A 25,197-nucleotide genomic window follows, 5' to 3' on the forward strand; every position below is an offset into this window, starting at 1 on the left:
TCCCCTCAATCTTCTTTTAGTTAGGCTAAACAAGCCAAGCTCCTTAAGTCTCTGAATACGTTAAGATAGCTGTTTAAATATCAGCATTGGGAAAATGTTTTGGTTTTTTTTGCTTGTTTTTTAGCCAAGAACTTGCTATATTCTGTCAAAGCAATACTATATTCTGCTTACAAAATCACCTCATTTGCTTATGTTATTAAAACTTCACAAATTAAAACCCAGGCATTTCAACGGGCACACCAGCTGTCAGATCCCAGTGGATTACAAGTGGCAAAGTCTATACCCATAATCCTGCCCAGTGGGTCAATGTGGGCACATGAAAGCTATCAACAAGTATGTGTCTGAAGGGAAGAAAACTGAAGAAGAGCCCTCTACAAGTTCAAAATCTTGTCTCTCTCAGCAACAGAAGTTGGCCCAAAAAAAGATATTAACTCACCCAACTTATCTCTCAAATATTTCAAACTCTAAACTCTTTTGTTCCAATGTCAGCTCTCAGCTTAACTATTCTAAGGATATGGCTACACTGGAAACTTCAAAGCACTGCCGCCGGAACACTCCCGTGGCAGTGCTTTGAAGTGTGAGTGTAGTCGCGCGCGAGCGCTGGGAGAGAGCTCTCCCAGCGCTCCTGGTAATCCACCTCCACAAGCAGATTAGCTCAGAGCACTGGGAGCGCGGCTTCCAGCGCTTGGAGCCTGTCCACAGTAGCGCTTTAAAGCGCTCAGACTTGCTGCACTCAGGGGGGTGATTTTTCATACCCCTGAGCCAGCAAGTTGGAGTGCTATAAAATGTAACTGTAGAAATACCCTGAGTTTTGAGACTAAAGCTATTTCAAAAAGATCTGTTTCCTTTGAAAAGACAATACACTACATGGGCTCCAAAAAAGGAGGTACATTCCAAAGTATGTTAATGAGTAGGACCCATCAAGTTTAAGGCACCCGGCAGAGTGTGTGACTTACCCTTGGAGCAACAAATTATCATAAAAGAGTGGGATCTAGAAAATAAGCCTCTCTGACTACTAGCCTTCTGCAGAGTTGAAATATTTTTCACGGAGTTCACAGCTGAACAAAACAGTTACTTTATTTAGAGAACATGAAGTATATGTATTATAATTAGGAAATGTAGGATGAAATGGGCCTTAGAAGTTTCTTCCCCATGGGCCCAGCTGTGTGCAGTACTCTAACACCTGAACTACGCTAGAAAATTAGGTCAACATAACTATGTTGCTCAGAGCTATGAAAAATCCATACCCTTGAGCAGCCTAGTTAAGCCGACCTAGGTCCCCATATAGACAGTGTTATGTGGATGGAAGAATTCTTCCATTGACCTAGCTGCCGTCACTTGGGGAGGTGGACTACCTATGCCGATAGGATAATCCCTCCTGTCAGTGTAGTTAGCATCTACACTGAAGTGCTGCAGTTGCGCAGATGTGCTGTTGTAGCATTTTAAGCATAGATATACCCCAAAACAGATTTTGAGTAAGACTAAGGTAGAGAAGAAATTTTCTTTGAGGAAGGTTTTGTGGTAAATAAAGCTACAAAACATAAGAAGATAAGACTTCTTATAGTTAGGTAACAGTAAAACCTCATACTACATATTTATACTAGGATTTCTAAATATTGTAACCCAAGAAACAAATTATAATAGTTCTCTCTGCAGGACAACAAGGGTTGTTAAAACAGTGGTGGAAAAAATTTTCAACTAAATAATTCGCTGACTCAAATTGTATACATTTTTTGAGTTATGTGCAAAAAATAGAGAAATAAAATACAATCCTTACAATATTTGCCATTATGCACTGTTGCTAAATGCATTTATGAGTATTTTTACAAATAGTTGCTAATGTTTTGGTTTTTTGCATCAATGAAAAAATTGAAATAGGCTTTGTTTATCCACTTACCAAATAAACTGGCAAGCCTGAAGAACAGGATTCCCCCAAGACTTTTCTAACCCCTATAGAGCTGAAGTAATTTTTAGGACCTGCTATTCACCAATATGCTGTAATATTAATGCTATAATATAGTCTATCTTATGCACCATTACAGTTTGCCAGAGTTGGAAACCCGATGATAAGATTTCATTTCTGATATGCTTTTTTTGTATTTTTTGAAAAAAATTGAAGTAATTCTTACACGTGAGGAGTCAGATTTCCAAGTGCTGTAGAATTACTTTGGAAAAGTAGTCTCTTGGTTCCATCTGAAAGCCTTCTCTGAAATTCTGAGTACTGTTAAGCAATACTGAATTTCTCATTCTCCGAAATTACTCTTTTATTCTTATATTATACCTCACTATAATGCCCATCCCAAAAGAGATCATCACTCATTCTCAAATCTGAAATTGACAGAGCTGTATTAAAAATCTTATTAGCCCTCTTATTACAAAGGTCACGTCTACACCACCCGCCAGATCGGCGGGTAGTGATTGATCTATCGGGGATCGATTTGTCACGTCTAGTGTAGACGTGATAAATCGATCCCTGATCACTCTGCCATCGACTCCGGAACTCCACCATGGCAAGAGGCGGAAGCGGAGTTGACGGGGGAGCGGTGGCCGTCGATCCTGTGCCACGAGGACGCAAAGTAAGTGATTCTAAGTCAATCTAAGATGTGTCGACTTCAGCTACGCTGTTCTCGTAGCTGAAGTTGCATATCTTAGATCGATCCCCCTGCCTAGTGTAGACCAGGCCCAAAACACCCCTCTCAGCTGCCAGCAAGATACTTTCAGTACAAAAAATGGATTGTTTCCCCACCATTTATTCCAGGAGATTATATACACGTCTATTTAAACCTGATATTTTATTTTTATGTTAATCTCTACTAAGAATTTTTGATGTATTTTGTGAATATGTAGCCATTATGATAAATTCTGAAAAATTATGTACTAAATCAAGAATTGAAACTGGAAATAAAACTATGAAAATATACCGCTGCACCAGAATTTAATCTTTTCAGCCATTTAAGAAAGAGGGCTAACTAGCAAAGTAAGGCCCCCACACCTGAAATCAGATCCAGAGGAGCAGACCCTTGCACATACAGTTTCTGAGCATGATCAATGAGGCTCCATACAGGTGCAAAGACAGTCTGTGTGAATCTGACTGCAAGCTGGGGCTCAGATAAGCATAACTTACAAATCCAGGAATTCTAAAAGTTTTTGGATATTTGCAAAGGATTGTTTGTGATGTTTCTTTTGAGGATTTAGTCATTCCCTAGAAACAAACAAAAGATTAGAATTTAATGAAGAACCAGATTATTCTGCTCTCAGAAGAAATACTGTAGCAAGTCATAATGCACAAAAGGACTAAGATCAAAAGCTACATTTTCCACTAGGAACACAACACCAGAAAGACAGAGAAAACAAAACAGTAGCATACAAATTTAATATTAATTCTCAACTGTTCTAGCATGAGAAATACCACCATCTAGTGTTCATAAGGCTACAACTAGTCACAGTAAATTTATTCAACATTTTTTGCTCTCTTATCCATAAACAAGTATTTTTGTATTAATTTGTTTTTTGAAACTGTTCTAACACTTTACAACACTGTGTCCACAAACTATGTCTTAGACTGCTTTTGATGTATGACTGGGGAATAGTCACATGGCAATGTTCCTGCTCAGACGGGATGACCAGAAAAAGAAAGGAAATTAAAGAGGGCTTCATGGACACATTTTTCACAAGACTAACTCACCAGGATTGTTCTTGTGATTGTGAACAATAGCAAAAGACATTAATGTCCACAAAGGAGAGCAGCAGAATACGGACCCTGGACTTCAGAAAAGCAGACTTTGACTCCCTCAGGGAACTGATAGGCAGGATCCCCTGGGAGAATAACATGAGGGGGAAAGGAGTCCAGGAGAGTTGGCTGTATTTTAAAGAATCCTTATTGAGGTTACAGGGACAAACCATCCCGATGTGTAGAAAGAATAGCAAATATAGCAGACGACCAGTTTGGCTTAACAGTGAAATCCTTGCTGATCTTAAATACAAAAAAGCTTACAAGAAGTGGAAGACTGGACAAATGACCAGGGAAGAGTATAAAAATATTGCTCAGGCATGCAGGAGTGAAATCAGGAAGGCTAAATCACATCTGGAGTTGCAGCTAGCAAGAGATGTTAAAAGTAACAAAAAGGGTTTCTTCAGGTATGTTAGCAACAAGAAGAAAGTCAAGGCAAGTGTGGGCCCCTTACTGAATAAGGAAGGCAACCTAGTGACAGAGGATGTGGAAAAAGCTAATGTACTCAATGCTTTTTTTGCCTCTGTCTTCACGAACAAGGTCAGCTCCCAGACAACTGCACTGGGCAGCATAGCATGGGGAGGAGGTGACCAGCCCTCTGTGGAAAAAGAAGTGGTTCGAGACTATTTAGAAAAGCTGGACGAGCACAAGTCCATGGGGCCGGATGTGCTGCATCCGAGAGTGCTAAAGGAGTTGGCGGATGTGATTGCAGAGCCATTGGCCATTATCTTTGAAAACTCATGGCAATTGGGGGAAGTTCCAGACGACTGGAAAAGGGGAGGTGGTGGAATCTCCTTCCTGAGAAGTTTTTAAGGTCAGGCTTGACAAAGCCCTGGATGAGATGATTTAGTTGGGGATTGGTCCTGCTTTGAGCAGGGGGTTGGACTAGATGACCTCCTGAGGTCCCTTCCAACCCTGATAGTCTATGTTTCTATGATTCTATGACAGAAACAAACAAACAGTGGGACACAGACCCCATAGCATATTTCAATGCAGAAGCTGCAACTTTACTGGAAAACCTTTAAGTAATTGGGGTAGCCAAGCTGAACTGGATTGGTTCAGTGCAATTCTCAATGGGCACCAATAGCCCAACCTGAGGGTGAGTGTGAAGGCCCTGTCCCATCTACACTCTCACACCTGCCCTAGGATCCTGAATGGAAGCTAAAACCCCATCACGTTCCCTTCCTCAACACGAGAGTGATGGGGGGGGGGTCACAATTTGTATGACAGTCAGAGGCAAACCCTCTCACCATGCCTCGCCATGCTGGCCCACTGGGTTATAGGGACCTCAAATCTGACACTTTGTAACCCACCAACTGCACTGGAACCTGCCAACATTTCAACAATTGTAATTTAAATCCCAAAACCAGACCTCCTGGACGCTGGGTTGATGGTGATAAAACCCACAGAACCATAAGCCAATTCTGCAACATGGAAAAATCTCCAGACCGCAGGTGTGCGTGCTTGCCATGTGCACCAGTGCCAGAAGTTTTTCCCCTAGCAGTACTCCCCCAACCCTTGGTTCCTTCTTGCTGGACAACTCCCACAGAGGGGAAGGAGGGCGGGATGTGGAATAGATATGAGCAACACATCTCGAAAAACACCAGTTACGGAAAAAGGTGACTGTCTTTTCTTCGAGTGATTGTTCATGTGTATTCCACAGTAGGTGATTCCAAACTATATCTGTTGGAGGTGGGTAGGAATTCAGATTCCTGGGACGGAGGACAGCCCTACTGAACCCAGCGTTGTCCCTGGTTTGGGAGACAATCACATAGTGCGAGGTGAATGTGTGAACAGAGGACCAGGCAGGGCCCTACAGATGTCCTGAATTGGGACGTGGGCCAAGAAGGCAGCTGAAGAGGCCTGTGCCCACGTCGAGTGTGCCTTCACGATTGGTGGCAGGGGATCTCCTGCCAGATCGTAACAGGTGCGGATGCATGAGGCGATCCAGCGAGAGAGGCGCTGAGTGGAGATCAACCGCCCCTTCATGCACTAAGCCGAAGCAATAAACAGTTGCAAAGACTTCCTGAATGGCTTAGTCCGTTTCAGGTAGAAAGTCAGTGCCCTACGCAAACTGAGCATGTGGAGGAGGCATTCCTCATTGGACGTGTGAGGCTTGGGGCAGAGGACAGGCAGGAAAATGTCCTGCCCCATGTGAAAGGCGGAGACCACCTTAGGGAGGAACGTGGGGTGTGGGCGGAGCTGAACCGTATCCTTGTGAAAAACTGTGTACGGGGGTCCAGAGGTCTGAGCCCTGAGCTCCGATACCCGCCTGGCCAACATGATGGCAACCAGGAAGGTCACCTTCCATGAAAGATGAGACCAGGAGCACATGGCCAGAGGTGTGAAGGGGGGTCCCATAATACAGAACACCACCAAGTTTAGATCCCACTGTGGGACAGGGGACTTAGGATATGGGAAAAGACGGTCCAATCCCTTAAGGAACTGTCCAGTCAAAGTATGGGAGAACACCATACAACCTTGCACCGGCGGATGGAAGGTTGATGTGGCCGCCAGGTGCACCCTGACCAAGGAGGGGGCCAGGCCCTGGGTCCTAAGGTGGAGGAGGTAATCCAGGATAAGATGAATCGCGGCAGCCGTCAGGGAAACACCCCGCTCGACAGCCCATCTGGAGAACCTGGACCACTTTGCCAAGTAGGCTCGGCGTGTGGATGGCCGCTGACTTTCCAGGAGGACTCGGACCCCTTCCGAACACGCCTGCTCCTCCCCGCCTAGCCATTGAGCAGCCACGCCATGAGGTGGAGAGCCTGTAAGTTGGAGTGGAGGAGACGGCCTTGGTTCTCTGAGACCAAGTCCAGGTGGAGAGGCAATGGCCGCGGCAGGGCCACCACTAAGCTCATGAGGGTCCCGTACCAATGCTGCTGGGGCCAAGCCGGGGCGATTAAAATGACCCATGCCTTGTCTCACTTTACTTTCTCTAGGACCTTGCTGATGAGGAGGAATGGGGGGAAGGCACAGAGAAGCTGGCCTGACCACAGCAGGAGGAAGGCATCTGAGATAGCACCCCGTCCCAACCCCCCCCGGAGCAGAACCGGGGGCAACGCCTGTTCTGCTTCATCATGAACAGGTCCATCTGGGGAATTCCCCACGCTCGGAAGGTCTGGTGAGCCACCTCTGAGTGGAGAGACCACTTGTGCTGAGAGAAGAAATCCCTGCTCAAACGATCGGCCCGCATGTTGTGGGCTCCCAGCAGGTGGAAGGCCCTCAGGGAGATGTCATGGGCTATACAGAAGTCCCACAGCCTGAGGGCTTCTTGGCAGAGGGCCGAGGACCAGGTCCCCCCTTGCCTGTTGATGTAACACATCAAGGCTGTGTTGTCCGTGAGGACCCTGATTATTTTGCCTTGTAAGTGTGAACAGAAAGCCACGCACGCCAGGCGTACAGCCCTGAGCTCCCTGACGTTTATGTGGAGGGATAACTCCATGGTCGACTACAGCCCTTGGGTCTGAACTGTCCCCATATGGGCCCCCCAACCCAGGTCTGACACATCGAACACTAGCTCCAGTGACGGGGCCGAGTCATGTTGCTCGGGGAGGACCATCACCGAAGGGAGGCAATCACAGGGCCGACATGTGACCCAGGAGCTGTAGGCATGCCCTGGCCATTGTCACAGGGAATTTCGAGACTGAGGCGATTAGCCCTTTCAGGGTCTCGAACCTGCTCTGGAAAGTTGGTGGCCGTCCACACTCTGAGCCTACCTGGCAAAGTGGTACAAGTCTCTAGGTGGGCTGTCCATGTAACCGCAACCCCGACGCAGAGGAGTGGTACCACTCATAGCTGCTGCTCCACAATCTGCTCCGATGCGCGGACCTTCGACGGCACGGTGCCGTCGATCTATGCCTCGAGCTGCGGGGCGGTGTCTTGGCGGGGAGTGAGAGCAGGAGTCTGACTGGGAGCGGCAATGGTGCCTGTGCCGTGAGCGACTGTGGTAGCCCCGACGACTTGGTGACCGTCTGCAACTCCTTTCTCAGTCATGTTGGTAATTGCTCCGTAGTGTGGAGCGGTGCCAGGAGCTCCGTTTGGACAGCACCCAACCAGACAGTCTAGCGGGCGGTCGACGGCGATCGCCCAAACGATCGCTGGTCGGCGAATGGGGTTGGGAGCAGTCTCCTGACCAAGACCTGCGCTGAGCTGGGGGCGATTGCGGGGAGCCCAGCGGCGGTTTGCCTCTGGATCGTGGGCCCGACACCTGCGGCACCCCCGGTACCGGCATGGTCATGACATCTCAAGCCACTTGCAAGGCCTCTCGACATCCGGAGAGGCCTGACCCAACATGGCCAGGCTACTCCGCTCAATGTGAGTCGGAGGCCTAGGGGCCGGAGGGGAACGAGGGCTGCCCGACATGGGTCTAGCCTCTGCCCTTACTTTCTTGTGATGACGGGCCTTTCCTCGGCTTCTTGTGTGCCGTAGATGGGGAGCGGTGCTGGCTAGTGGAAGGCACCGAAGGGTCACCACATACCGAAGTTGCGGTGCCGGGAGCCGAATCGGCGCAGTGCGCCAGAGCCGGGGTCAGTGCTGACTCCATGAGAATGGCCTGGAGTCTAATATCTCTTTCCCTTTTTGTTCGGGGTTTAAAAGATCTACAAATCTTACAGCGGTTGCTGATGTGAGTCTCACCCAAACAGCATAGGCAATCCGTGTGAGGGTCACTTCTTGTCATAGAACGCCTGAAAGTGTCGCACGACTTGAAGCCCGGGGCATGCCCCGGCCCGGGTACTCTAGCTAACTGAACTGACTGAAAGAACTAACTAACTAACGGGTACTAGCACTAAGCGAACGGAAAAGTTCTGGGGATGAGCTACAGCTAAGCTGGAGCAGAGTAGTTCCGACTCACCTTCACTGGCAGCAAGAAGAAACTGAGGGTGGAGGGAGCGTGCAGCTCCCCTTATACCACGCCATGGAGGTGCCACTCCAGGGGGTGCAGCAGTGCTCCCCCTACACCGCGCCATGGAGGCGCCACTCCAGGGGGTGCAGCGGTGCTCCCCCTACGGGTACTGCTAGGGGAAAAGTTTCCAGCACCGGTGCACGCGGCGAGCACACATACCTACTGTGGAATACACATGAGCAATCACTCGAAGAACTATTCTTCGTAGTTTTCATAGCCTAGTTGTGTCTCCCAACAAAACCAATGCTCATTGTACAGAAACTTCCCAGTAACATGCCTTTGATTTGTTACTTGAGACAAGCTATATGGTAGGAAAGTATCTAATATATTTTCATTTTCTTAATTAGTGGCTGTATCCATTTTCAGAGCACAGGCAAATGCATTTTTCAACCAAAAAATTCTATTTGTCAAAAAAAACTTTATCTCACTCTACTCAGCATCTTAGAAGATCACACCCAAAGTCTGGATGTAGATATAAGTTCTTCCTACTTTATGTTAATTATTATTTACTATAGTTTTATTAGGTACTTAACAAGGCAGTATATCTAGCAGCAGCCAACAGAACATTTTAACAAGTCTTTCACTGGGTCATTTGCTTGTACAAGACTACTCAAATAAGTGTCACTCCTATCTAGATCTGCCTATTTTTATTTTTTGATCTAGAGATGTAAAGCTTGAAAGGGTCCACGGTTTGTGACATTTACACCCACACCCAAGTTATCCTATGAAGTTTAATAGAGAACTCACACTTTTCCATAATATTTTTTAAAAACAACATATAGCTGGTACACAGCAAGTATAAAGTGCTCTATTCAGTTCTTCAGACTGATTTAAAACTTCTATAGGAAGGACAATCACCTTTTACACACTATAGATTTAAGAGTAATTTCTATAGAAGATGGTTGGTTTCATCCTTTTGAAATTCTACTGACCTGATTCTCAGATCTGAGCAAGCTTGTCTTCCACTACCCCAGATTCTGAGGCCGTTCAGGCAGCTAGCTATTCCTAGAGTGCAGAAGCATTCTGGCTACACTACCTTTCCATTGGCCACATCCCGTATGCAGTGCATTGTCACAGAACTGCTGCAATCAATTTACAGCATGAAGCATGAAAATTTATTACCCTATTATTGCATGAAAACTATCCAGGGAGGAATTGTGCAAAATATTATAAGAATGTAAGAATGGCAATAGAGGGTTGGACCAATGGTCCATCTAGCCCAGTATCCTGTCTTCCAAGAGTGGCTGGTACCAGACGCTTCAGAGGAAAGAAAAGAACAGGGCAATTTTCGAGTGATCATCCAGTCCCAGCTTCTGGCAGTCAGAGGTTTAGGGACACCCAGACCATGGGGTTGCATCCCTGACCATCTTGGCTAATAGCCATTTATGGACCTATCCTCAAATGAACTTATCTAATTCTTTTTTTTAACCCAGTTATACTTTTGGCCTTCACAATATCCCAAGGCAATGAATTCCACAGGTAGACTGTGCATTGTATGAAGAAGTACTTCCTTATGTTAGGGCAGTGGTTCCCAAACTTTAACAACCTGTGAACCCCTTTCACTAAAATGTCAGTCTCACGAAACCCCTCCTAAAAATGAATGTTTCCAGGGCTTTTCTCTTTTACTTGAGTATACATTATAAAAGCAGTGATCTTGGAAATATAAAATTTGTTTTTGCTTATTATAATCATGCTTATTACATACTATTTATTACTAATTATTTATCATTACAGTATTTTTATTACATTATGAAAATGGCAACACTCTTCCAAGATCTCACTTTCATAGCTTGTACCACTTTGCCCATTATAAGCCCGTTATAAGACAAGGCTCCTATGTTTCATCAAGGAGTATCAGATGTGAAATAGTATGAAGGTATTTAAGAAGCCAACTCAAAGAGTTCCTCCTACACAAGCATTCAGGTTTTGAGCAGTCCAGGCAAACAACGCAGGTTACAACAAAGCTTAAACTTGTTCTTCATAATAATTTTTAAAAACGATACTAGCTGCCTATTTAATTTTAAAAACAGCAAAAAATATCCATCTCCCTTTCCATTTCTTATAAGGAGTCTTAAAGTTTAAAGCTGCTCAGTGTGATAGATATGCTTGCTTTGATCTGCTTAGCTTTTGGAAGTCCAGGGGCTCCAGGCTGCTGGCCCCATGCTGCCCGGGGTCCCTAGGGACAGCTCTGGCCGCCATTAGGGAATTTTTTCCCCGGAATCCCCTGTAACATTTTGCAAACCCCCAGGGGTTCAAGAACCCCAGTTTGTGAACCACTGTGTTAGGGTGTCTATTTATAGCTACATAAATATACATATGTGCTAGATAGAGCTGAATAAATAAACTGTAACAAATCATCTGCTTGATACATTTTGCTCTTTAGTAGAATGTTCATAAACCTATGATGATTTTCACAAATCTATTCATTATCTGACCAAATCCAATTAAATGTCTTCTACAGTTTATGATTCAAACCATGTTGCTTAGTTGTGAGTGGCCAGATTTGTCTTTCACATTTTACAATGAGAACTTGAGCTCCAATTTTGTGTGTCATCTACTTTAGCTACTGACAGGGGCACCATATGAAGGCAGTACACTTGCTCAGCTGCCTTGGATTCAGCTGGATTCAGGGGAACATAAGAAGGGCCAGACTCGGTGAGACCAATGGTCCATCTAGCCCAGTACCCTGTCTTCTGACAGTGCCCACTGATAAATCTTCAGAGGGAATGAAAGAAGAGTGCAATTATCAAGTGATCCTTCCTCTGTCATCCAATCCCAGCATCTGACAGTCAGAGGTTTAAGGACTCCCAGAGCATATGGTTGCATCCCTGACCATCTTGGCTATAGCCATTGATGGACCTATCCTCAAATGAACTTATCTAATTCTTCTTTGAACTCAGTTATACTTTTGGCCTTCACAACATCCCCTGGCAACAAGTTCCACAGTGCATTGTGTGCTGTGTGAAGAAATACTTCCGTTTCTTTGTTTTAAATCAGCTGCCTATTCATTTCATTGGGTGATCCCTGGTTCTTTTGTTATATGAAGGGGTAAATAACACTTCCCTGTTCACTTTTTCCACACCCATCATGATTTTATAGACCTTGATCAGATCCCCCCTTAGTAGTCTCTTTTCCAAACGGAAGAGTCCCAGTCTTTTTTAATCTCTCCTCATTTGAAAGCAGTTCCATGCCCCTCATCATTTTTATTGCCCTTCCCTGTACTTTTTCCAATTCTATTATTTTTTTTTTTAGAGATGGGGTGACCAGAACTGCACATAGCATTCAAGATGGGGGCGTGCTACACATTTACATAGTGGCATTATGATATTTTCTGTCTTATTAGCTATCCCTTTCCCAATGGTTCCTAACATTCTGTTAAGTTTTTTGACTGCAGCTGCACAGCGAGCAGATGTGTTCAGAGAACTATCCACAAGGACTCCAAGATCTCTTTCTTGAGTGGTAACAGTTAATTTAGACCCCTCATTTTGTATGTAGAGTTGGGATTATGTTTTCCAATGTGCATTACTCTGCATTTATCAACACTGAATTTCATCTGTCATTTCATTGCTCTGTCATCCAGTTTTGTGAGATCCCTTTGTAACTCTTCGCAGTCAGTGTTTGACTTGACTATTTTGAGTAATTTGTTATTGTCTGCAAACTTTGCCACCCTGCTGTTTACCCCTTTTTCCAGATGATTTACGAATATGTTGAACAGCATTGGACCCAGTACAGATCCTTTGGGTACACCACTATTTACCTCTCTCCACTGTTAAAATTGTCCATTTATTCCTAACCTTTATTCCCTATCTTTTACCCAATTACTGATCCATGAGGGGATCTTCCCTCTTATCCGATGACTGCTTTACTCCTGGGGAATTCTGCACCAAAAATTAAAAATTCTGCACCAAAAATTAAAAATTCTGCACCAAAAAATTAAAATTTTTGCACACAATATTGTAAAATTCTGCAAAATTCTGCAAATTTTATTTGTCAAAATGATACTACATAATCATGCAAGTTTCATTTTGGTAATTTATTTCAAAATACCTGTCAGCATGTGTGTGTCTAACAACACAGACACACACAAGAATTCCCCCAGGAGTGTTAAAGAAACACCTATGACCAACCCAGTTCCTGTTTCTCTGCACCTTCCTCTACCCCAGAGCCCAGCCGGGGGGCCAGCCACCCACAACCCCTCCCTCCGAGTCCACCCACAGGGCCCCCCACAGCCAATACACCCAAATCCCCTCCCCTCCCCTCAAGCCTAGCCATGGGCCACTTCCGAGCCCAAACACCAGCCCCCATCCTTCCCAGAACCCAGCCGTGGTCCCCTGAGCCCAGACACTAGCCCCCTCCTTCCCAGAATCCAGCTGATCCCTGGGGCGACCAGCAGCACTGCAGCCCATTTCTGTGCGGGGAAAGGAAATTATGTGCAAAAACACATTAATTTCTGCAAAATTCTGCATTGCATAGTGGTGCAGAATTTCCCCAGGAGTACTGCTTACTTTACGTAAGAGCCTTTGATGTTTGCCCTTGTCAAAGGTTTTCTGAAAATCCAAGTACCCTGTATCAACTGAATCACCCTTGTCCATATGCTTGTTGACATCCTCAGAGAATTCAAATTGGTGAGGCATTTTTCCCTTTACCAAAGCCATGTCGACTCTTTCCCAACATATCATGTTTAACTTTGTGTCTTATAATTCTGTTCTTTACTATAGTGTCAACCAATTTGTCTGCTGCTGAAGTTAAAAAGTTCTTTTAAAAGAAGTCAAGATAAAGTAGAGCAGTAGTGCATATACTAAGCTAGTCTAAATTGTCCATCATGATAAACACTTGGGAGTGAGAAGATGCACAAGAGGTAAATATCTTACATTAGTATGAAATTCAAAGTAGAAAAAGTGAATAGTAAGCTAAAATGAATGAGTTTAACACTGGTTCCTATTCATAAATAGATATATACATATGGGAAGAGAAAGAAATTCACATATATTACACAGAAAAGGGGGAAAAGTGACCAAACCATGTAAATAGTTCCCCAATTAATACCTACTGCTCACATCTTAGCTTCCTTATTTCTGCAGCTACTCTGTTTATCCAGCTATAGATTGTTAAAACAGGATCTTGCAGCTGCAGTGCACTGCCAAGTTCCAGAGGAAGAGCTAGAATAGGCAATCTAGGTGGTATTTCTTTTTTTTAAAGGAGAGCTTTGAAATCATGTGTAAAACTATTTCTGTCAAGGATGTCAAACTTGCAAAACTTGGCAGATTCACTGCATAGCTCAAGTTAAGCAGCACTCTATATCTCTATTCTAGTCAGGATCTTATACTGTGCCCTCACCATGGTATCTGAGCACTTGTGAGAGATGAATTAAGTGGTGTGACTGGTATCTGTCATGTATGGTGACTTTCCCATTCCTCTGCTCTTTCCAGCAGGGAAAAAGGTGTAAGGATTTGTCTTTGTTTGTTATGAAGTGCTAGATTTTTATTACAGAAGGCCAGGTTGAAGAATTGTGCTTAGCACTTGGAACTGAAAGTAGTGAGCTTTGGGGTGATGCTTTAGAGAAAACACATACAGCAAATCTGTAAAATTACAAAGGAGGTATATAAACCCCTTTATGCTATTTGTAGGCTCCTCTTGCTCTTGCATGTTGCATTAACATTTGGAAGTCAGAAATCCCGACTCTATGGACAATGGTCTTCAGTTTCATTTTTGATTGTTCAACTTTTAGTTCCAAAATAATATAAGCCTTGTGGGACAAGACTCCTTTTTCAATGTTCTTGATGTGCCTTATGGAAACTCCTTATAACATTTCTAAAAATGGTTTAAGAAATTCACAGTAATGAACACCACACCTAATAAGAGGTAGGCAAAAATTCACTAGCTACTCTCTGGGAGAGTTTTTTATTTTCAGCCCTTCCCACAACCATATTCTATTTTTTTAAAAAGTCCATTAAAATCGATTGAGATTCCTTAAAGGAATTAAAGGAAGAAATTAAGAGGAGAGAGATAAGAAATCACTATTTAAGATGAAGGTTAAAAGAAGGCAAATGTTATGGACTGAAAGAAAAGGAGTACTTGTGGCACCTTAGAGACTAACAAATTTATTTGAGCATAAGCTTTCGTGAGCTATAGCTCACTTCATCGGATGCAACCGATTTAGCACAGTTGGAGCTAAATTCAGTCCAGTTTTAAGCAGATGCAACTCCACTGTGATCAGAAATGTTACAACCCTTTGCACCAGGTAGATGTGAATTTTGCTTTTGAGAGCTCAGTTCTATGATCAATATGCCAATACATAGTGATACTGTAGTTTCTTCTGATGATACATAGTGATCCACATTCTGTACTAAAAGGCATCACTGAGAAAACAATTATTTTCACAGAATTAATTAAAGGAAATAGGTATAACAAGGTATGACACATCCTCTGTCCCCATTTTTCTTTAGCTAGCCAGTATAATGCAGTCACAGATATTATTGTAGCTATAACCTAGAGTTGAAAAATAAAAGCTCCATAGCTGGGTAAGCCATGCTATGACACAAAAGCGGGTTGGAAACTGACAATAGAAATGAGCCACCTGGCAGCTGATTTAATTGCAACCAAAAATTAAATACAGGTAGTTCTCCTCAAGCTATTTAAATTGTCACCACCCTACTTAGCAAACATAGGTACAGGATATTAGTACTTCAGCGGTCACTTGGGGCTGTTTGCGTGCAGTCAGATATGGATCTTACCATCATATCGGCTGGGAGAATCACATCCTTTCTGTGGAGTTGCCACTCGAAGGAATATCTGTTGTCTCCATGAATGCCGGCGAGTCCTTACAGGGCTGTCATTGCCAACATCCAGCTGGCTTTGTTTAGACTCATAGTCACTAAAATTACAGAATGGCTTATGAATAAGTTATGACAGACACAAAAGTCGTCTAATGACACTGAAGTGTTAGGTTTCACGGACATAAAAACCAAAGTTATCAGGGAAGGAAGGATGTGTCCCCCATACATGCTGGGTCAGCCTCCATGTGTTAAATGGGTGAAATTCACCCCATTGCTGCAGGCCTGCACAAGGTCATATGTATCACTCAAGTTAGTGATTGGGCATCTGGCTTTGTGATGAGTTTGCCTTCCAAGATTTAATGAACTTATTGTCAACATTTTACAATTTATTTTGTGATAATACCTAAATACACACAATGTGTAGCAGGTGTACATACAGAACGGTGAAAACAGTGCGTATACACACTAACAAACCTTTACATTATTTGTTAACAGCATTTTTCATTTCTCTAATGCCTTTAATTAGTATATCTCAAGGAGCTCTATAAACATCAGTTAAAACTCTCAACTCCCTGTGAATTAGGTGCATATTGTTCTCCTTTTTCATATATATATAAACTGAGGAACTTGGAAGTTAAGTGACTTTCTCAAAGTCACACTATAAAAATCAGTCACAGAGCTAAGAATAGTCCCTAGGAATCCTGGCTTCTATTCCTTTGGTCTAATTGATAGGCTTCACATAGAGCGTTTTGTTAAAATTCAGAATTAAATAATGAACAACAATGATATCTGTCCATTTAAAAATCCCACTGTTACCTATTTTAGGAACTCAGCCCATTCTTTATTTTTCTTTTCAGCTACCACGGATTGGGTGTCTTGTGGGAATTTGTGTTGAATGCTGAAGGGGACAAATAAGCTTCAAAGAGCACTGGTAGTAACTGATTTTCTAGGCCAGGAACCATCTCAGTAGGCTCATTCCATCCTGAGAACATTGCTGTAGTGTGGGATGTATGCTGTATTTTCTTAATGGTGAACTGGTAATATGGATATGCCCCTTTGGGCAGGAGCAGTCAGATAGTGGGAATTAAAGTTGTATTATCACAACATCTGGGTTCAGAAATGGACAGCAGATCCACAGTCATTGTAGAAAACATGGTAACCTCCCGACCTTTGATAGCATCCTCATTTAGCTTACTTCATCTATCACATGCAAGTGAATGATACATTATTAATTTCTACAAATGCATAAAGTGCTCTCAAAATTAAAATAAAGAATCCTTTGAATGATACAGTTTTACCTCGAGGCTTAAAGACAGAACCCTACCTTTTTGCTCTCCTAAAGTCAGAGGTGTTATTTTCATCTACAGGAGCCAGAAATTTTAAGAAATTTGGCACAGAGGAGGAAGAATGAAGCTTTTTCCGTAGTGCAGTACGGTAGGAAGTGCTGAGAGTGCAGTTGGGAAAAGTGCAGTTTAGAATGAGCAAGTGTAAATATGCAAAATAAAAAAAATACACAGTGCAAGCTTCAAAACAAAAATACTTTCAGGCATGAATACCAAGGAAAATAAAGTAAAAACTAAAATTGTGTAACAAGTTCTACTCTGAAATCGTATTTGAGTCACCTAACTGTTCCAGTATTAATACACTTTAATAAATTAATTATCTGCTATGCTCAAGGATTCATCACCCATGTTTCAACCACATTTATTTAATCCAATGAGAATTCATGGCTATTCTATAGCCAAACAACTGTTAAAATTGGTAGGCACATGTTCGAGTGTCCCACGTTTTTGGAGGGGTGGAAAAAAGTTGACACTCTGTAACTGGTATGGGGAGGGAGGGCGGGCAGCGGGGAGGGAGGGCAGCCACTGAATAAGCTGACTATGCAAAAGTGCCTGCACACTAACAGAGTAACTTTCACATGACAGTAGAATTTTCAGCATCTGATTGTTTGGGTTTGTTACTCTTGTGTGATAGGTAGAAGCACCAATCAAATCTCACTAGAAGCATTTCAGCAAATATAACTCTTGTTCCCACCCTTTGTCTCCTAAACTACCTACATGAAGCTCCTACAGCACTCAGAGGAACGTTAATGGGTAGTGGTTTAACGAGAGCAGCTGAGTTAATGACAATTTCTGTCTGGAATGGAAGCTGATAAAGTCATCTGGTGTGTGGTAACTAAAAGGCAACATTGCTAAGAACTAAGAAATCATACCAAAATACACTACTGGGGTGGGTTATTCTGTATGGGTCTTTGCAAGTCTCTCTTGTTGAAGCTGTTCCACTTTATATAAAACACTTGAATAGTCATTGAGCTAGAAATAATTATTCTATAGTCTGATGGTTAGAATACTCGCTGAGGAGGTTGGAGACCCAAGTTCATGACCCTAGTCCAATGACGAATTATTTATACATAGTGGAACAGATTCAGCATGAGATTGAGATCCCCAACACCAGAATATTCCATAACCCAATGGCTAGGATGCTCTTCTGCAATGTTGGAGACACAAGAACAAAACTCTTTTTCACGACAGGCAAAGTGGGGAATTGAACCCTGGTCTCCCACATTCCAAGTGTAGGCGCTAGCCACTGTGATAAAAGTTCTAAGGGAGGCTATGGCGACACCTCTTCCCCATCTCTTCCTGTTTTGTGAATGGTGCCTAGGCCCAAAAGAAAAAACTGAAACTGTTTGACTGAAACTATTTGGTGAATTCACATCAAAGTCACAAACAGTTTCAGGTTGATTAAAATTGCATTTTTGGTGAATAAATAATTCATCCAAAAAATTTCACCCAACTCTAGTTTTAAGGAACAGCTGGTCTTCTCACCATAAGGTGGAAAGGCAGAGTAAGTAGCCCTGTCTGTAACTTCCCTCTCCACAAATGCTTTTGCTATAAGGGCAAGAATATCAAACTATCACTTGATGGTGCTGAATGACTCTCCACAAGTCAGACTTTTATTACCCTTTTCACCTGGTCAAATTTCCACCTCTTAGCGAGTCACTTTTTCCCTCTTTCCTTTTCAATCACAAAGGAGCATGGTCTTGTATCAGTGTTACTTTGAACAGGGCAGAGAGGGAAACTGAAAAATTCTGGAGAAAAAGAGAGGGTGCGAGAGTCCTTGGCATCTAAGCCTCTGGCAGAGTTTAACCAGCGCTGTTTTCTGATGCATCACAAAAGCAACTGACCCCAACATATCAGCTGTGTGTGAGAGCACCTGAAATAATTTCATTCAGTCAAAATGAAAAATTAGATCAAGTGCCCTATGATAAAATGCAATGGTACAAAACGTTAGGAGAGGAGTTTATTTTCCCCTCATGTAAACAAATCCCCTCTGGCAGCTTTTTATTAATAATTATTAATTATTATTATTGTTGTTGTTGTTATTCAGTCACTGTGCACATAGTTAGTGAGGATAATGCAGTTTTGTGTGTTTATGGTACAATAAAACAAACACTTTCCAAACTATATACATCTGCTATCTCACCTCTTTTGGGCAACATGCCCACATTGTTCTCTGCTTGAATTATGCTTTAGATATTTTAAAAAAGTGGGTGAAGAGGCTGAGGGATTAAGACGAGCTAGAGGAGAGAGAGCTGAAGATTGACCAGAACAGCTTTCAGACTCGCCAACAGATGTGCTCAAACTGAATAGTGAGATTCCAGCCATGTGGGGGGGATGAGGTAAGAAAGAGAAAGAGAACAAATCTCAGAAACAGAGAAAAATGAAATGAGATTGCTTATCTAGCCTCATTTTAAAATGTCCTACTACTGCCAGATAACCATTACACAAATTTCTGATTTACAGCTCTCTCTGAAAGGCACTAAGCACTATAACCTAATCCAGCGAAGTACAGAAATGTTTGCTTACAGGACCTGATTCAGCAGGGTACTTAAGCACATACCTAAATTTAAACACCTGAGTAATCTCAGTGAAATCAATGAAACAACTTGCATGCATAAATTTATACACATGTTCAAGTGCTTCACTGCATTAGGGCCAAAATGCTCAGCATCTTGCAGGATAGTGTCTACATGTACTTTGGAAACTACCTGTGAATCAGGGGTAAGATTTTTCAAAGGAATCTAAGTAATTTAGGAATCTAAATCTCATTTAAAGTTATTGGGATTTGGTCCTAAGTCTCTTGGACACTTTTGAAAATTTTATCCTACTACACATTTTTCTGAGAGCTCCATTTTCCCTACATCATGTACTTATTGCTCTTACTAGCTTGCCATAGCATATCACTAAGGGCCCAGTCCTTTGAGGATTAAGTGCCCTGAGTTGCTCCCACTGAAGTCCTAGGATGGGACCAAAACAGGAATGGCAAAGGAAATTAAACATATATTCAACTTTTAGCTATAGTCCCACAGTAAAATAGGAATGAACTGAGAAAGCAGAAGCAAGTAGAAAGTTTTAAGGAGGCACTTGTAAAGTTAAACCAACAAGTACTAAATTGCACCACAAAAGCCATTTAGCCTTTAAGGAACAAAAAGATTCAAAGAAGGGACAAAAAGGGAACTCAGGTTATGTTTCTTTTTAAATAACACAATTCTCTTTTTTCACTGTCATCATCTATCTCAAGCATTTACCTTTATCACCCGGCCTTCTACAAGGAAAAGTGAGCCAGCACAGAGACAGATTTACTACTGTCTAGCTTGTGTATACCAGCAGTTTTGGCAGAGAAACAGAAGTCTGCAGAAAAAAATGTTTCCACAGTAACTGGAAAAAGCCAGAGAGGGAGGAGGGAGAGGGGTGATGGAGGGGAAATCCCATAAAGCTTAGTGAGATTTCATGGATGATAAGCAAGCCTTTAAAGAAGGACATCTGAAGAGCATTAGCATGAAGACTATTAACAATTTATTTTTGTTAGTGAAACTTTGCAGCTGAATCAAAAATTGTTTTTATTGCACTGGCTGGTTAAAACTGGGCAGGAGTCTGTCCTCTGACACCAATTAGAGAATTTTATCATTTTTTTAAGGATTCCTCTTCATAAATATGAAATAGAATGGTACCACAAAGCCAGCATTTATTTAGACTGCTCTCAGATACACCCAGCAAGAACTATTTCACATTGATTTGCACAGGCAAACTAACTTCTCATCATCCACTTATATCATGCTTGTGTAGTAAAATGGCTTTCTGACACTTACTGTGGAATTGCAAGTTTCATGTTTCGTCTCCCTCCTTGAACAATACCAAATGAGCGGAAAAGGCGCTCTTAAACATAATATGTTTTAAGCGGACAACACACTGCTCTAACACTAAGCACTATGTTTCTCTTTGCTAAATGAACATACCTGGTATGCAATGAACATCCCATAATTTGCCCCAAATATCTATCAAACAATATCCTGCTTTTAAAATGAGTCTTACTTTTGCCTGTGAGGAGTCTCTGTGCTCACTGAATGATACCTCATAAGTTTCCTTTGTGGAATAGATGGTGATGTTTCAACTGGTTCCAAAGATTCCTGGCATTCGATAGGCAAGTGACTCAATGTGTTTGCTCGCCGGCGAAATCCTTGCTGAGGTAATTTATCAGGCTGTTCGATGGGGTGACTAACTGGGTCATTGGAGAGATCTCCCACAGATCCATTGGTCTTGGCAGGAGTCTCCGGAGGAAGTGATCCTTCTTTTTCACACAAAGATGGTTCCTAGCAAAATAAAAATATTCATCCATGTAAAATATGATTTATAAATAATAATTTGAGGTTCTCTATGCCAGGTCTATTTCCTGACACCATAAACAAATCTCCTTCCTGCTACAAAGACATTTATTTCTAAAGAAGACTACTTTTAATCCCAGTTGAATATTTCCTGAAAATAAATACAGGCAAACACTTACAAGCTTTCCTGCCTAAATTTAGGCACTCATATAAGAGTGGCTGAGCTTTTCAAAAGGTGCTGAGAACCTGCATCTCCCAATATGCTGGTGGAAGCTCAACAACTCTCCAAGTCAGGCAACTCTTATTTAGATACCTAACTTTAGACACTATAGTTTGAACATTTAGGCCATGGTATCTCACACAATGACCTAACCTTTAATGTTTCATTACTAATCAGCAAGGCAGCCACATTCTGTTATATCTATGCTTTATAGAGGAAAAAAAGGCTGAATAGTAGTTATCCTCATCACTTTGAAGAGGAAAACCTGAGACAAGAAAGGGACAAATGAATATATGATATGTTATTGTCACAAAAGCTGCAATGTAAAAGGAAGCATTTCAGACTACACAGAATCCATTTACATTAAACATTTAACATAAAACTGCACTTTTTATTAGATCTTTTTCTTTTAAAAATATCATTCATGATTACAAATGCATATGTATGAGTCTATCTAGGTACTCATATTGACCCTACACCCATTGTATCTGAGCTCCTCACAAATAATTCATTTATTTTCACAACAAACCTGTAATGGAGAACTGAGTTACAGGCACACTAAGAGTGGAACTGTGGCCCACTCAAGTCAGGACTTATTAAAGGTCACATAGGAAGTGTATAGCAGAACCAACAATTGACCATAAGCCTCCTGACTGGTCAGTGGCCATACCACAAGACCATCCTTCCTTTCTGCTTCATATTTAACTTATTTTACTAGAATCTCAAACCATACCATCAATATATAAATTCTTTACATTTAGCAGTTTAATTCTACAGTCCTTTTGAATGTACAACTCCCACTGAAATCCAAAAAGTTGCATTTACTTTCAGTGGGGTTAACTAATTACCACATTGGACACAGCAGTCCTGAAGCTGACGCATCATTTATGTTCATTGTTGCAACCTCAGAAAATGAATAATTGCCCAAATTGGGCCCACTAACCCCATCTTTTCTTAGCACCAGGAAAGAGATAATTTATAATCAAAATGCCTAAAGACAGCCTAAAATTTCTGAAAAAGAGAAAGTGACATGGAGATATAGGTTCCCACCTCTTGGAGAAGGTGCCAAGGTAAGAAATTCCATTATGACCTCTCAACATATTAACTCAGAATTGCTGTTTCTTTATTAGAGAGACAAGGTGAGTGAGGTAATATCTTTTATTGGACCAACTTCAGTTGGTGAAAGAGACAAGATTTCAAGGTACATAGAGCTCTTCTTCAGGTCTGGGAAAGGTATGTAGGCTATGTCTACACTGCACGCCTTACAGAAGCAGTTGTGCCACTGTAAGGTCATGGTGTAGCTGCTCTTTGTCTGCAGGAGAGAGGTCTCCTGCCAACAAAATAAAACCACCCCCAATGAGAGGCAGCAGCTCTGTTGGTGGGCAAAGCACTGTTCACTCTGGCACTTTTCGTCAGTAAAACTTTTGTCAGTCACAGGGGTGTTTTTTTCACACTGCTGACCGACAAAAGTTTTACTGACTAAAGTTCGGTGTAGACCTAGCCTCTGAGTGTCACAGCTAAACAAGGTGGAGTGGATTGTTTAGCACAAGTAATTAGCACATTATGAGAGACCATTCAACGTGAAGTGGCACATTAACACCCCTGCAGTCACAGGACAAAAAAAGGAGGGGTTAGAGGGTTTCAGATTGTTGTAATAAACCATAAATCCACTAAAAAAAAGGAGTACTTGGGGCACCTTAGAGACTAAGAAATTTATTTGAGCATAAGCTTTCGTGAGCTGTAGCTCACTTCATCGGATGCATTCATCCACTGTCTTTATTTAGATAATGATTTTTAGTGTCTAGCAAAGTTATGAATTTAAGCTCCCAGCTTATGTTTTAAAGGTGTTGTGCAGGTTTCCTTTAAGGACAAGGACTGAAAGATCAGATATGGAGTGTTTGTTTTGTGAAAAGTGTTCACCTATGGTGTTTTTATCTTTTATGATTTTTCTGTGTGAGTTTATTCAAGAGCTTAGGTCTGGTCTTCACTACAGACCCGTATCAGTATAACTATATTGGTCAGGTGTTTTAAACATTCATACCCCCCCACAACCGACCTAACCTCCCAGTATAGACAGCACTATGTTGGTGGGAGAGCTTCTCCCATCGACATACTACTGCCTCTCGGGGAGGTGGATTAACTATGCAAGCAGAAAAGTTCTTGCCATTGCTCTTGTAGACTTGCCCTGAGTGATTATCTGGTTTCACCCATATAGTGATTAATGGAGCATTTAATGCACTGGATGAGGTACACCACAAGTTGTGATAGCAATTTGTAGGACTCATGATCTTAAAACATGTGTTGTGGGGAGTATTGATCATTGTAGCAGTGGAGATATGTCCACAGGTTTTGCATCTGCTGTTATAGGAGGGTCTGGTGCTGCTTTGAGTAGGTGAGTCCTGGTCAGTGGGGAGCTTGTGTCTGACGATTAGCTTGGCAAGTTTGGAGGGGGCATTGTTTGAAGGCATGAAGAGAGGGTTTGGAAAAGATTTCTTTCAGGATGTGGAACCCATTGAGTATGGGTTGTTATTGTTTAATGGTAGCCCATATGGATTCCAGTGTGGGGTGGTAGTCTCATGTCCAAGGATGTGGTTTATGATCATATCATTGCTCAGGGGATTCAGATGCATTTTAATGTGGAGTGCACACCTGAGTTGGTTACCCACATTTCTTTAAGTTGCTTGCAGCAATGGGGTGAACAGAAGATGGAATTTAGGCCCTGATGTTGCAAGTTGATATCACGGGCAAAGCACCATTGACTTCTGTGGGCTCTGCATGGGAATAAGGATCTGCCTTGTGGGCCAGCATGCAAGAACAGAGTTCCCCTGGGTAGAAAAAAAGCACATTCTTACAATCAACTTGTATCATATTACTCATATAGCTACATTTTTCATGTCTGGTGTTTTGTTTTTCTTCCCACACTATCAGTCAGATTTTTTGTTCATGAATTCATGAAAAAATAATAAATATAAGACATTAAAATAGACTGATTACACCAACATATCACATGATTGTAACTGTGAATGTTACAAAAAAGGTTAGCAGAAGATTCTCAATTTATTCACTCACTATGGTGATTACTTACTTTACTTGTGCTGCTTAATGTACTGGATAAGGAGCTGTCCAAATCCACACTTCCAGAACTTTCTAGTGAACCTCTGGTTTTACTACCCTTTAGAAATAAAGTATATGAAGCAATCAGAATTAGAACACAAAAAACTGCATTCCAACAGAACATCCTTTCTGGAACTGTTAAATCACTGATTCTGCCAGTATCAAATTCAATTTCCTGAAATGCTTAAGAATAACCTGCCTCTCCATGAGAAACAGCTGCTTCCTTCAGGACGGCAACAGATATTTTAAGGACCCTAGCAATTAATACACTAATGCAGGTCACATTATTCTTTTTTTCAGCCAGGATTGCTGTTGGTAGCATCATATCCTACAAAATATATATGTGGAAAGGGTTTGAATAATCACGTGCTTGAATTACAAATATTATTACAGCATCTCCCTCAGACCATAAAATAAATTTTCACCTCTGTTATACTGATTTGCATGTCTCTAGGTCAGAGTGAAAATCCATAGAGTTTGGTACAATCCCTTGGACTGAAGCCCTTTTGGATTACCCAGAGGAATGCATAGCAAGCTGATAATGGATAGTTATGCGGCAGTATGTCTATGGAGCAAACCTGCTCTTGACCACAGGCAGCTAATAGTTGGCTTATGTTCTGAAGCACAAAGGTTAAAGTCCTGTATGAAGTTTTATTCCAGTTGCAATAGAGTAACTGTTGACATCATCATTACCATGAATAATTAATATTCTTTTTCTGAATCTTACTAACCTTTTTGCCTCAGGCATGGCCTACACTTAAGGTTTATCATTATAGTTATATTGAT

General features: G+C 42.0%; 1 protein-coding gene across 4 annotated transcripts in view; it reads right to left on the reverse strand.

Annotated features, from left to right (window-relative positions):
• The window catches only part of TBC1D1 (TBC1 domain family member 1), a 193,722-nt gene that overhangs the window by 56,670 nt on the left and 111,855 nt on the right, over positions 1–25,197 (reverse strand). The window contains exons 10-14 of one of the 4 annotated variants that reach the window (XM_038398839.2): positions 24,383–24,469; positions 20,788–21,065; positions 18,899–19,057; positions 16,737–16,856; positions 15,371–15,510 (exon numbers count right to left, since the gene is read on the reverse strand). In XM_038398839.2, the coding sequence (XP_038254767.1) occupies positions 15,371–15,510; positions 16,737–16,856; positions 18,899–19,057; positions 20,788–21,065; positions 24,383–24,469 (784 nt within the window). The remainder of the gene's footprint in view (positions 1–15,370; positions 15,511–16,736; positions 16,857–18,898; positions 19,058–20,787; positions 21,066–24,382; positions 24,470–25,197) is intronic. The other 3 variants (XM_038398833.2, XM_043513971.1, XM_043513970.1) reach the window with 3 other exon arrangements.

This window comes from Dermochelys coriacea, chromosome 4 (assembly GCF_009764565.3).
Source record: "Dermochelys coriacea isolate rDerCor1 chromosome 4, rDerCor1.pri.v4, whole genome shotgun sequence".
NCBI lineage: Eukaryota > Metazoa > Chordata > Testudines > Dermochelyidae > Dermochelys > Dermochelys coriacea.